The sequence below is a fragment of the Numida meleagris genome, chromosome 9, assembly GCF_002078875.1.
Source record: "Numida meleagris isolate 19003 breed g44 Domestic line chromosome 9, NumMel1.0, whole genome shotgun sequence".
Classification (NCBI taxonomy): domain Eukaryota; kingdom Metazoa; phylum Chordata; class Aves; order Galliformes; family Numididae; genus Numida; species Numida meleagris.
In genome coordinates this window covers 18,823,151-18,837,101 of record NC_034417.1, presented here as the reverse complement: position 1 = coordinate 18,837,101, position 13,951 = coordinate 18,823,151, and the positions used below count along the sequence as shown (strand labels likewise).

The 13,951-nt window shown below is 43.7% G+C and overlaps 1 protein-coding gene across 3 annotated transcripts in view; it reads right to left on the bottom strand.

Annotated features, from left to right (window-relative positions):
• The window catches only part of PIAS1 (protein inhibitor of activated STAT 1), a 51,437-nt gene that overhangs the window by 36,749 nt on the left and 737 nt on the right, over positions 1-13,951 (bottom strand). Inside the window, exon 1 of one of the 3 annotated variants that reach the window (XM_021407010.1) lies at positions 10,413-10,436. The exons of the other annotated variants lie outside the window; for them this stretch is intronic. Within the exon in view, the coding sequence (XP_021262685.1) occupies positions 10,413-10,433 (21 nt within the window). The 5' untranslated portion in view covers positions 10,434-10,436. Of the gene's footprint in view, positions 1-10,412; positions 10,437-13,951 lie in introns of those variants that run through there. 3 annotated transcript variants of the gene reach the window in all.

Below are 13,951 nucleotides of genomic sequence, written 5' to 3'. Positions count from 1 at the left end.
TTAGAATCATCCAGGCTGGAAAGGATGCTCCACGTGACAGAGCCCAGTCACCAACTCACCCTACCGAGTGCCATCACTAAGCATCACATCTACACATCTCCTAAGTGCCTGCAGGGACAGGGACTCCACCAGCACCGGGCGGCCTGTGTCTGTGCCTGCCCACCCTCTCAGGAGGGAATTCTTCCCGAAATCCAATCTGAACCTCCCCTGGTGCAACCTGAGACCTCTTCCTCACATCCTATCATTTGTCACCTGAGACAAGAGACCAACACCTCCTTGGCTGTAGCCTCCAGGCTGCCAGTAACAACAAGCAATCCAAGCCGACAATCTTTAATATAATACCCTCATATTAGAAGTTCTCCTTTTTTTTTTTTTCTTTGACTTTGGGGTGTTTGTTTTTAGCAGGAACACTCCTGCAGTGGAGCAAGGGCAGCACCCTGCTGGAGCAGTGAAGGGGTGGGGGGGGATTTGCTGCAAGAAGGCCAGAGCACTCCATCATGTCTACGCTGGGTTTGATTTGAAGTCATTCACATTTTTATCTTAATCCATAACAAAAGTTTTATCACTCTCAAGAGACTGTACCCACTAGGTGAGCTATATTAGGACGTCTGCTATTAAATAAGGTTGCTGACAGTAGTAATCTTCATTCCAGTTCTTGGAGACTTGAGGGGTTTTTTCAGCCACACTCAGACTTAATTGTCCCCGGTGTATTTATCCTTGCAGATGGGAATTACTTTTACAGAGCTACGCACTAGCATAATTTTCATGACAAGTAATTGCAGAAATACTAGTTTAGATGATCCCTGGATACAAAACAACATGGCTCAGGACTAACAACTTACACCTAGGGCTAAAAAGGAAGACAATTACTTTGAGCAGTTTGAGAGAGGGTCATTGCCAGACAAATTTACCTTTTGTTAACAGCGTTCTTATCCCTAACTAAAGCCTTTCAGCTGGCTGACAGGAGAGAATTCCTATGCTATACACTTCAGTGGAGCCCATACCGGCTGCAAACACAGCTGTCCCAAGAGCTGGTAAACACACCAGCTCCTGTTATAGTCTCTAGCTTTCACACCACAAGTCTACATCAGTAGAAACCAAAATACAACTTTGTACAGCATTCAGTATCAATCTGAAAGATTGTCTCTGAATTTCAAAAGGATCAACACATCACAACCTTCGGGAGCCACACCGGGCAAACGCTTATTCCCTAAGCCCAGCAATCTTTAGTTTTAAAAAAAGAACATATGCTTTTTTAAATTTGCAATTAAAACACAAATGAATGGTTACATGAACAATGTGACTGATTTGAGAGGGTGTTTAGCCTTCATTTTTCAGCTGAACACCAGAGAATTAAGCTCTGGTTAGTTTCTAAATATCTAAGCTATCTGCTTGAAGCGCATGTAGCTTTGGGAAGTCAGACCAGAAGGGAAGCTGGAGAAGAATGTACCTGGAATTCAATGAATGTACTCACATTGCAGCAAGGATGAAGAGGCAGCTCCCAGGAGAAGCTTAGAGAACCTCTGAGCAGCAAGGCACACAAGAATTCCAAGACTTACAATCTCACTTTCCGTTCTAATGTTTGCTTGCAGCAGTTATTTAAATCTCTACTGCATCAACAGATGTTGGTTCTTCACGTGTGTTAGCTAACTTAAGCATCACTTGATTAAAACAAATTAATGCCATAATACATGCATGTCTTCCTCCAAGGTTTAAGAAAAAATAACAACTTTTCTATTCCTTTGCATTACAAAACTGCTAAGTGCTCCATTCTGCACATGCTGTAAATTAGCATCAACTACTGACGAGTTAGTTGTCCATTGTAAATAAATGAAGTTTTTCTACTTAGCTCACTTGATATAACACTTCAGGATATGAAATTATACAAACAGATGCTCAACACATTCTCCAATAGACTGTTGTTTTGTTTGGGTCTTTTTTCCTCATTTGCAATAGAAGATACAGGCTGAGTCATCACTGACTTACACTGACACCTAAAAAAGTCTTAACAATCATATTAAGCTTGGGTAATGATTTGAAAACTATTAACAGCAGGCTGAAGCCAGTATCTAATTCTCCTGTCCCTTGGAAGTAACCAACTATGCTCCCAGAGAAGAAAAATTAAATAACTGGAATGATCTGTCCACAAGTCTAATTAACATAAAAAAATTTTAAAAAGCTAAGATAGCACCTTAGGTTAGACTTTAAAGCAGCCCTCCTCAGGAAGTTCCATTCCGAAAAACACATTCCCAGGCTTTGTGAACTGGACCGAGGAAGAGCTGCAGCAGGATCCATGCACAGCTAAGGGCAGCAGCTGCAACCCTCGTTCAGGCTGGGCCACAGTCACACCTGCCCCAGCACTGCTAACCACGCTCCAGTACCACCAGTACCTCACTGGATGTGTGGAGGCATCTGGTGCTGCTTTCATCTGTAACCACACAAAGTATAAAAATGACAACAGTCAATAAACCCAGCCAGAGCAAAACATGGAGACAATGGAAGTAAGGATGGAAGGAAGGGAGATGAGCAGGACAATTAAGAGATCAGATAAAACATCGTGTATGGGAAACACTGGCGATTTGTCATTAGAAAATCACCCTTGCCAAAAAGGAAGACGGAACCCAGACGAAATAAATTTCCTCACACAACAAATACCTATGAAATACGCTGGCCAAATACTCTATTCCCTTCTAATAGTGGTCTACCGATAATAATGATTTATTATAGCTAACAAGTAGTCTTAATTGTTACAGCAGAAATAAGCACAGGGGGTAGGGGGGGAAGGGAGGGCAAAGATTCCCACTGTGTCAATAAACAGAAAAGCAAACATTCCATCAAGCAATCATACTGCATCCATGCCGTTTGCAGTTGGTTTTCTCCTGCCTTCCACATCACCGCTCCTCCAAGTACCAGGTAAGACACATCACACAATAGCAACCATCTCCCCAGATCTGCAGAGACCACCTAACGCAGCAGGAAGCCTCCAGTTCACACATCAACGTTCTCAGAGCACACACTAGTGTAAATTCACCTCTACTTTAACAAAGTGTTGATTTCAAGCATGTCTGAGTGAGGGGAAGACAGCATCAATCAGGGAACAGTTCAGTAGGATATGACTTGTTACGCTGATCACAGGAACATGTGGGGCTACATATGAAACTAGATCAAAAAGCCACTGAGTAGAATCACTCTTACCTATCCCAGCTCATTTTTTGTTTAGACAAGAGATCTAGAATAGAGAGAAACAACACACCAGCAAGAAACCTAGGCCTGAACCACATGTGGGTACCCAGTAATTCACGAGAAGCAAATTCACCAAACTCTGAAGAGGTATTGACTGATCATCACAGCACAACATGGAATACAAATTACAAGTCTGACTATTTAAATGTACGCTACAATCTAATTTATTCTTAACTGTACAGTTGCATTAAAATGGAATTATTACATGCAACAACATGAGATGGAATTTATATTTACATCAGATATTGAGACACCTCAATTTTAAAGCGTCGTCTGTTACTGAGGAGGAGAAATCAGTACCTGGGTAAAAAGTATCGATGTCAAAGGCGGGTGCACACACCACCAATGGCCACAAGGAGAGGAAGCAGACCTTCCTGCTTTTCTTCAGCATTCACAAGATAAAGACAGCAGTTTCAATGACACCAGCCAGCAGCAGTGCTTAGAGATGCATCCAGATTCCCCACAAACTGATCCTAAAACCACGTTCCTGCTTCACCCCTCAGAATTAGGGCTGCTCTGTTCTCCCAACCCTTCCAGTGTTGTCTACAATGGACAAACTTATTTTTACATTTATTAACTGCACTGTGTTACCTGCAGGCTCAAAGGCAAGCAGGCAGTGCTTAAGAACGCATTAGTTAGCAATGATTAATCCCAGGACAAAACACTCGACGGTGTTAGAAAGCTAAGAATATATCCTCTATGCAATATTTTCCTGGCCCACATACAGCACAGACAGAAACACTCCTTCCAGAGCCAGCCTAAGGAGACACACCAAGGAACCTTGCTCGATGCAAAGGGACATTCGGTGCCACGTGCCGCCGGTCTGATGCACTGGCACCCTCCCATGTCACCGTATTCTTCTCAGAGTCAAAATAATGCTGAATTAAATCAATCTCTTCACACAATAACCCCCTGCCCTGCATAGAAACAAACTGCCTGATGGAATGATTTTTTTTTTTTTTTAAAACAAGCCAAGTTTCAGCCACACCTATGATTTAAAATACATTAAAACTCCGCAAGCAAACTCCAAAAACGATACTGCATTTAACTTGGCTTTCTCCATAAAAGACTTGCCTAAGAAAACCTCAGCAGCACAGTTCAAACTGCCATGGAAACCCTGACCAAGTGAGAACAGAGATGCACGGCCTTTCTGCAGCAGCACCCACAGACAGCTCTCCTTGCTCCCCCCGTGGGGCACAGGGGGTAATGCTGCAGCCACTGCCCCTTTTTTCTAAATCTTTGGTGGCTGAACCACTGCCCCACCTCATTAACAGCACTCCTCCAAATCCCTCTCTCAATAGGAATTTGCATATATACAAGCCTTCTGTAGCTCATTAATGTCATCTACATGACTCTCACTTGCTCATGAATTTATACTCTGTCCCTTTTCACATATACAGACTAAAGGCATTAGGGGAAAGAAAAAAAAAAAAAAAGAGAGAGAGATTTAGGATCTCCTGACAAAAGCAGGATTTCCCGGGTTTCAGCCCGGCACTTCACAGTCAAGTGCCTTCATCTTTTTGTCTCCTGGTATGCTCACCACGTTATGACATGTAGCTTCCTCCCAGGTAAGGATGCTGTAAGCTGTGCGTTATTTCCCCAGCCTGGCTCAGCCTGCCCCAGAAGTACCAAAAGCTCCCTTCCAAGAAAAAATACAACCAGCAGCACGGAGGAGCAAAGCAGCCAATGCAGTTCAACCACTAACATGGAGCTCAAATCCTTTACTAAGCTATGTGAACATAGGCTGAAAAACAAAGGTACCTCTTAAAAAAAAAGCTTTTCTAATTAACAACATCAGCAACAAGTTTCAACACATCTCTGCTTCCCCTTCAAACAGCTGGGCACCTCCTCAGTTGTATGCATGTTTAAAAACAACTGAGTAGCACAAGTCAAAAGAAACTCTGAAAACCCAGCCAGCACACACAAGCCAGGTATTCTTACAGCTTTTTTTTTTTTTTTAATTAAAAAAACAGGCCAGAGACCCCTAGTTTGCTATTCAAAGTTCTTCTATTACAATCCTGTCCAAGTTAAAACAATAGAGGAAGGTCATGCATGGAGTTCCACAGGGGCCCACGCTGGCACACGCAGCTTAACCTGCTCGTTAGTGACCTAGAAAACGAAGTGATCAGCAGTGACAAGGTTGCTGACAATATGACGTGGTCATAAGGATGAAGGCACACTGAGGGAACACCAGAAGATCTCAGGAGACTGAGTGCCAGAGCAATTCAACGCATGGAAACGTAACGTGATGCCTGTGGAGACAGATGGACCGAGCCCCGTGTATGAGGCACTGGGCTCTGAACGACCTTTCCCACCCCCAGAGCTGCTTCTGGCCCCAACATAAACAGACACATGGAAACATCAGCTCAGTCACAAACACACAAATCACTGTTAGAAATTATTAGAAAAAAAAAAGAAATGGAGAACATGATCAATCATTACACGCTATATAAATCCCTGGTTCACCCAGGTACCAAAGCATAGGTCGCTTTGGTTGTCTCATCGAGAAAATACAGAAATCTATGGTAGAAGCAACAAGGTTCACAGAAAGAAGACAGAAGTCATCTGGCAAAAGCTAAGACTTTCCAGCCTTGAAAACAGAGAGTGCAGGGATGGACACGACAGCAGCTCATAGAACCACGCACAGCACGAGCAAGGCGGACAGGGATCGGCTGCTCAGTCTATTTCATTACACAGAACAGTGACCAGGGCAAGGAGCTGGGCAGAACCAGACTCAAAACAAAACGAGAAGGGCCTCGGTGCAGCAAGCAGCTGAACAACAAATTCCCATCACGACGCTGGGAATAGAAGTGTATGCATGTTCAGGAGCAATGCCTGCGAGCAGGAAAGACCCATTCCAGCTCAGCCAGCCTGAGCCCCAGCAGGGTCAGAGTGCTGGGCTGAAAAGAGCCAGAGACCACAAGAGTGCTGCAGGGAGATGGGACTTATCTCTCATATTTGTTCTCTTGTTGGTTTTCCCTATAAATTCACTTCTGGGAGCTGGAAGGAAACGAAACTGAGCTACATGTACCCTCGGTCTCATACTCTTACACTTGCGTTTGTAGCACGGCTCTATTTTTAGCCGTTTCCTCAGAATTCCAAGCGACATTGTCAAGAGCTCTCATAAAAATGTTACTTCTGAACTGACAGAGTCAGATCCTAACAGCAAAGAGGTAAAAGTGAAAATTACGAACTGTACGAAAACCTGGGTGTATTCCCTTTAGAAAAACATTATCTGAAGTACTTGCAATTCAAACTGACAACAGTTCTGATACTCGATTAAAAAAATTTGAAGCCCTGCCATCAAGTGGCCTCAGCAGATTCCCCACTGAGATACTGCTAAATCAACATGGAACCTAAGAAAAAGAACAGCTTCGTTTCCGTACCACTGCTGAAGTTTCTACATTTTTCATTTTGGTAGAATGTATTTATAGGTGTACTAACATCTCCATAGATAGCCTGAGCAGAGCTGTCTCTAACAGATTTTTCAATAAGCTGAAAATCTACACAAATACTTGGACTCCTTCAAAAGCTCTTATTTTGCACCAGGGAAACAAGATACAACATCTGCACGAAAGTGAGATCATTTTGTCAAGGGAGTCTCAAGAAACAGTATGAGGAATGAATACATCAGAAAACATTCCCATCCACGCAACTTTTTACAACTCACTCTTGCAACGCAGATGACAGATTTTTACCTGAACCAAACATATTATTCCAAGCGGATTTGACTTCTTCTTAGGTGTTTAGAAATAAATAAATGAATAGCTGCACCTCTGCTGAATTGCCAAGCATTTCCAGGTTCACTGCTGTTTCCATCCTACATTCTATCCCTCCTGCTAACTGGCAATGTTTCCAGTTGAAGAGCTGAACAGGGGCCTTATAAGCACAAATCCTAGCGTACCTGCCTCCGAATACCATCCTTCTGTCGTCACCTTTGCCTGAAGATTGCGACTCAACTCTAGCCCAGAGCAGATTCTGAGAACATTTACTGCATGTCTGCACATATGGGTTATAGCCATAAGGGATGCATCTTCGGAAAGTGAGGGCAATGCTCCATGGCAGCAGCAAGGAGAAGGTGCTCGGCTTTCAGCCTGCTTTATAACCATGTATTTAATTGGAGTGGGTTTGGAGGAAAGAGTTGGGGAGCTTCATACAGCAGCTTTCAGAATAGACAAGAATTGTCCCAAGCCTGCTGGTGAAGAGATGCCCAGCTCCTGCCAGCCACCTGCCACCACCTCCAGCAGAAGGCTGGCCGCTTTTTTTGAGAAAGTCCAGCTCTTTTTGAAGCAATTCTCATCTTTTCCAGAAGTATCAGTGGACGGTCTCAGTGTTCAGCTGCACACGTTTCTGAGGCTGGTAACGATTTGTTGCTACATTTCCACTAACCATCCAGCACACACAAGAATACATGGCCAGGCTCTTCAAAGGGGTACGCACTAGGGTGCAAGACAAGGAGCACAAGCTGAAACAAAAGGTTAGGACTGGCTATGAAGAAAAACTGCTTCCACCATAGGATGGTTAAGCAGTGAAAGAGATTGCCCACAGAGGTTACACAGCCTCCATCCTCCAAGGGTTTAAAGGCTAGATGGGATAAACGCTGCCTAACCTGTTCCGACCTCACAGCTGAACCTACTCTGAGCAGGAGATGGACCAGGGACTTCTCGGAGGCCACTCAACCAAAAGTACCATACAATCTACGGTCAGGATCAAGGAGGCAAGTAAGTGTCAAACTGAAAGCAACACTTAGAAATGCTAACAGGAGAGTCCCTCTGAACTCTCAGCTTGATGAATTTAGCATGACAGATCAGACCCAGGCTGGAAACCGGGAAAGAGCACTCTCTGTATACACTATAAACACATAAAACATGGTGAGGGAAACATCTACAGAGATAAAGGGCTGCTTCACAGCTTACTGCTCTGGAAAAGCTGCTGGCTGTGTGTCAGCCCCAAAGCAGGGCAGAGACTGAAACTCTCCTTTTCTTACTCTGTCTTGCTCTTGAAACAGACCTCTAGGATAGAACCTGGCAACTGAAGCACTGCCTGCAGCCCGTGCAGCCCAGGTGGAAGCAGAACTCACACATGGCTAATAGCGTATATCCAGGAAGCTCATTACCATTTCCTAAACAAAACCAGGGAACTTTGCTACAGAGCAATCTTCAGTGATGCGCATGAAGCGAGTAACACCATCTCTGCATGCTAAACAAACTCTAGCATATCCACACAGTCTTCGCTGCACAGCCTCATGCTCTATTTGCATCAAGCAATGGCTTTAAGATGCTTCTTTTCCATTACTTATCACGTCACCTCCTGTATAAGCCTCTCATATTATTTGCAAGGTCAGGCTTAGGTTGACCCCTGGGTAGTTCCATACTAGCTTTTCATTTCTTTCATTCTAGACAGGCCCTGCAATACTCACCTTCTGCTAGTTCCCACTCGCCTTAGATTTTGGGATACAACGCTTGTTTCTGGAGTGCTCTGGGATCCCTTCAGTACTTGCTGACAGAGCAGCAGGGACGCGGCATCTCTAATGCCAGCAGGAGACTAAGATTAAGCAAATAGCTGAGAAATTCCTAAATCAATAGAGCTGCAACAGAAGAAGAGAGATGACAATAGAAAGTCCTGTACCACAGCACTCACAACAACAGCATAGCATTACCTGCTATGGAAAATTTTGCAAGATTGGAATAAAGCTGGCTAAGTTAGTACATCCCGTCCCATGCATCCCTAACCCCACTTTTTTCATTCTCAAAGGCTTAAGATCCTCTACTTTTTGTTGTAGCCCCAAAGTTTCTAGTTTACTCCAAAAGGGCCACATTTTTGGCAATGACTTACAGCTGTTCAAAACAGCTTTGACAGCACCGAGCTAAATTACAGAAATAAACAGCCTTCTGTACGCTACTAGAGGTCCTTTCTTCTCCTCACACCCCCCATCATTTTTACTAGCAAAAGAATCTGCTCTTAAGAAATGATTTTAATTTCATGAACAGACTACCACTGAAGGTACTACTTGCAATTTTTGCATCGTAAAATCCAATTGCCCTCATTTCAAAAAGCCCAAACCAACACTCTGAGCATGTATTAGTCTACACAGAGCTGGAATAGTGACACAGCAACGGGACAAGCAGTACCTGAGCTTGACTGAGAGGACTCCAAAGCTGCCAAGCATGTGTCCCAGCAGTCACCCAAACAATGTGTTTTCCTTTTTCACTCCCTCTAAGAACAGGACAAACTTTTCTCTTTTTCTATGCTACCCAGAGGTGAAGTTCCTGCTTACCAAGGACAGCACGAGCTAACTACAAAACGCACACGGTACGTATCGAGAGCTTTTTGAATATAGAACCATGTTTGCATTCTTCAGTCCTGGCTTTCTTAAGATTTTTATTTATTTTTATGGAGGGCCATAAATCAGGGCCTTCCTCTAGAGAGGAGCACCTGTAGCATCTCACATCAAAGCAGAATTTTCTCAAGTGAAAGCACGGCAGCAAAAGTAAACAGACAATGCTGAGACAACTCAATGCTGCAGGCAGAACCCTGCCCCTGTGGGGCCAAAGGGCTGAGCCAATAACACCCCGCAAGAGAAAAGCTGCAAGTGGTCCATCCATTTCCCAGCCACAAAGCCTTTGGGACAACAGGTGATACAAAGGTTCCTTAAGCTACCTGTTGAAAACACCGAGTCACAGCAAGGCAGGGACAGTTAACCCAAATTCAGTTGTTTTGGATCAGACCCTTGCACCAATGGAGCCCCCAGCCCCGGGGCTCAGCTCCCACACGAGCATCCCCACCACCACAAGGTTACGAGAGCTGCTCCGGGGCCATGCAGCAGCGAGGTGCCAGCAGGCATGGAGGGCTGGGGTATCTCCGAACAATTACAGACAGCACTCGAGCCTCAAGTGTTTACAAGTTCTGCTTTGTTTTCCACTGTAACAGCACTAAAGAGAAAAATGATCAGATGTTGACTTCTACAAGAACAGATTACAGGAAATAAAACCCGCCATGCCAAACACATTAGTGACAAGTCCACACTTATCTCCGCGCTCTGCATAAGCGCAGGTCAGACTATAAACCGTATCCATCATCTCCATCCCCATAAATAACTTCACTACCTGAAGAAATCTTAACTGCCCCAACCCAGCTCCAAGGGATGCTTTTAAGCCTCCTTCATGCACCTGATCCATAGCCATTCCCATCAGCAGCCACGCAGTCCTGAGCGCTCCCCGACCCGGGCTGACACTTGGCTCTTGTTCCTGGAGAAGAAAGCTACATTAGGTGCTTCTGCCCCTGCCCATCTCTTCCATCTAAGCTTTTTAACTGTGATTGCTAAATCCCTTTGTAACCAAAACAGAGAGACCTGGAGCAACTGGCGGTTATCCTCTCCCCCTTCTCGCAAGTGGCAATAAATACGAACTTCATTTGCACAGCCCACAAATACTTCCAGGATGGCCCCTGGCGTCTGGGAGGGGTTTTTACTGGAAATGTGCTGACACTGTATGTACGTGTACACAACAAGCAATCTGTCCTTATCGGCAATAAAGCGGTGCTATGGATTGGGATTTTGACAGCTCAACAGTGATGCTCAGCTGTCAATTTTATTCATCTGATATCTGCAATGCCAGCGTTGAAGAGAAAAAGCCTGAAAAGTGATACCTAGACCACAACACAGTTAAAAATACAACGATACTGACACACACCAAATTATTGGCATGAAAATAACGTAATCCAGGACTCACTTCACAATGAAAAGTGGATTATATTGCCTTTAATCACAGCAACACGCAACCCCAGCAACTTATAAAAGGATTAAGCAAAAATAGCTCGTAATACAGAAGAATAAAATTCTAATTGAATACCGAAATAGGTAGCTTATGCTTATTAGCATTGACAACGCAACTCAACAACCGCATTTCCACACCAGAGATCCATTTGTCACCGATACCACCACCACCTGAAAGCCGTGCTGCCAGCCTCTCCCCCCACAAATCTGCTTCCCTGTATTTAGGGGAGGGGTATTTCCCCACTGCATGTTTTTGAAGGGCTTGTTTTCATCAGCATTGTGTGGAAATGCTATTATGAATTTTCATTCAAACTCTTGGCTCACTTTTTTTTTTTTTTTAAATGGTATAAATTGTGTCTAACAAGAAACACACCAGGGATCTCTTCAATCCCCAAAGGCACTTTCTTAAAAGGAGAGAGAACAAAGGAGAAAACCTCCCAGCATGTGCTTACCAAACCAGCTTCTTAGGACAGTATCAAGAATGACAAAACTAGAACATAAGCTTTTCTTTTTCATTCTTTGATCCACATATAATTGAATTGATTATTGCAAATTGTGTAATGATTTCCAAAAGACTTGAGTAGAAGGCAAAGATCACAACAATCTAATAACCAATTTAAAGAGATGTAAGAAATATTGAAGGAAAGATTTAATCACTCAAGTATACTCCTTCCAATTAGAAAGAGCTTTAAATAGCTTACCTTGAGATAAATTACAGTCTGTATGCAATTATACAGGAATAGTAATTAAGATCGGGAAAATTCACCTATGTCTCAACCTCCAGAGTTAGGGAGGTAATCTGCCAAACAGACTTTCCAGTTACCGTGTTTCACCAACAGAAATGAAAACATATTGGTTCAATTTATCCAGAACTTGGAGAGTACCGAAGAATTCAGTAACCTTACAAGGCTATGATCTGCAAAGTAGGTTTGATCTTATCTGATTATTTTTCTTTCAATAGGACAAACATTCTCTAATGGGGCACAAGACTGAAACACTCCTGATCGTGGTAAGAAAATACATCACAGGAAACGTTATTTCATGACTTAACATTATGTGAAAAATTATAGCAAGCAAGATGACCATTGTTTCTCTTAAGGAAGAGAGAGCTTTTATTTTACTTGGGGCATCTGGCAATACCCCACGCCATATCACATTCCCCGATTTAAATGTGTGTACATTACCCACATATAACCCCACGGTTCTTTGCATAGGAAGGCAAGAAAGTTTTAGGGACAGAAAAAACTCTGACAAACTTCATCTTGCGCAGGCAAGCCAAATACTGTGAATTATTACATTTGATTTTAGCTTTAAAGGTCACTAGATCTGAAATCAATGCCATTTCCTAATTAATCAGAGGAGAAACGTGGAAAAATTTCACCTAAGAAAATTAAAATAATGAGAAGAACTCCGTTCTCATTCCTCAAATAGCAGAGTCTTGATCACAAACCCTCCCTCAGTTTTCTTTAAACTTTACAAAAACAGAACACAGAAGTTTGCATTCTGGGGATGTACCTCTGCTTGAAAACACTCCCTGCACCAACCCTGATGGAGCAGCTTTCTGTAAGCCTCCTTTTTTTGAGGACCACTCACCTTATCCAATACCCAATAACTGAGCCAGACTGCTCCTGGAAAACCTGGAACGTGATAGACATGACCCTGAGCAGAACTTTCATGCTTTTGTGTTTCCCTCTCCCTCCCAGAGAGGGGCACCCATCCACCTTTTTTTTCATATGGTCTAGAGAAAAACAAGCAGTCAGGCCCCTCAATATCAAAGTCTTCAAAGCATGAATTTATAAAGTTACTGGGTTTTTTCTTCCGTAAACTGCCAAGCCCTCACAGCTACCAAAACCAGCCAACTTCTCACAGACCGCAGAGTTTCCATCCTACAGTCCCAGCCTGCAAGTACCACTAAATATCCTGAGCAGCGAAGTGAAATTGAAAATAAACCAGTTGGATTGACATTTACCCTTCAGGTCCCCGAGGCAGCAACAGTACTTTAAAGAAAAAAAAAAAAATCATAATTTCTCAGCGCTGGTTCTCAAGAAGCAGCTTTCAGACAGAGATCGATGAAGAAGTCAGGGATGACAAGTGGGCGCAAATACACTTCTGCACGAGCTCCGGCCGTAACGCTGCAGAGACACCAGGACAGGCTGCTCAGCGGGCTTCAGATCTCAAAGCTCTCAGGATCAATATATCACCAGTTTTCATAGGGAAATTGTGCCTTTTAGCGCTGCCTCTGGACCACCACCCTGCCACCTCAACATACACCGTAAAAACTTAAATTTCCTCACTGTACTCAAGTCAGATGCTTATAAAGGCATCACTGCAAGCACCCAGTCCAGCACCAAAAGCTCCAGAGCCAGGTACCAAAGCATACATGCCATGCTGAGATTAACAGAATTTTAACACCGGCATCAAACCTCAATCTTTTAACTCATTATGTGGAAGTATAATTTTGGGGAAAAAAAAAAAAAATCCTGAAGGCAACACAGCTCAAGCAAGACACCTTGAAAACAAAGGACAGAGGGGGAACTGAGGGGGGGTGGGGGGTCTGGCAGGTACAGACCCCAGAACTCAGGGCACGCACACAGCACTCGCACCGCCAGCACCTAAAAATGAAAGCACAGGAAACTGCGGCACACAGAAAACTGAGGGCTCCTCAGAAAGACAACAAGTTTCCCTGGTCACACTCTGTAATTCTCAAGTTTATGTCGTATTTGATGCACTTCTGATCCGTACGGCTCTCATGATGTTAAGTGCAACGCGTGGAAGCGAAGCCCTCCTGCTAAGAAACCTGTGACAGCCGCAGTGAAACTCTCAAACTTTCCAGCTCGCTGCCACACACAGCCCACACCCCCACCTCGCCAACGCGAAACGATCGCAAAGTTCCATCGGTTTTTGCTTTAATTTCTCAGCATGAATTCCCTGACA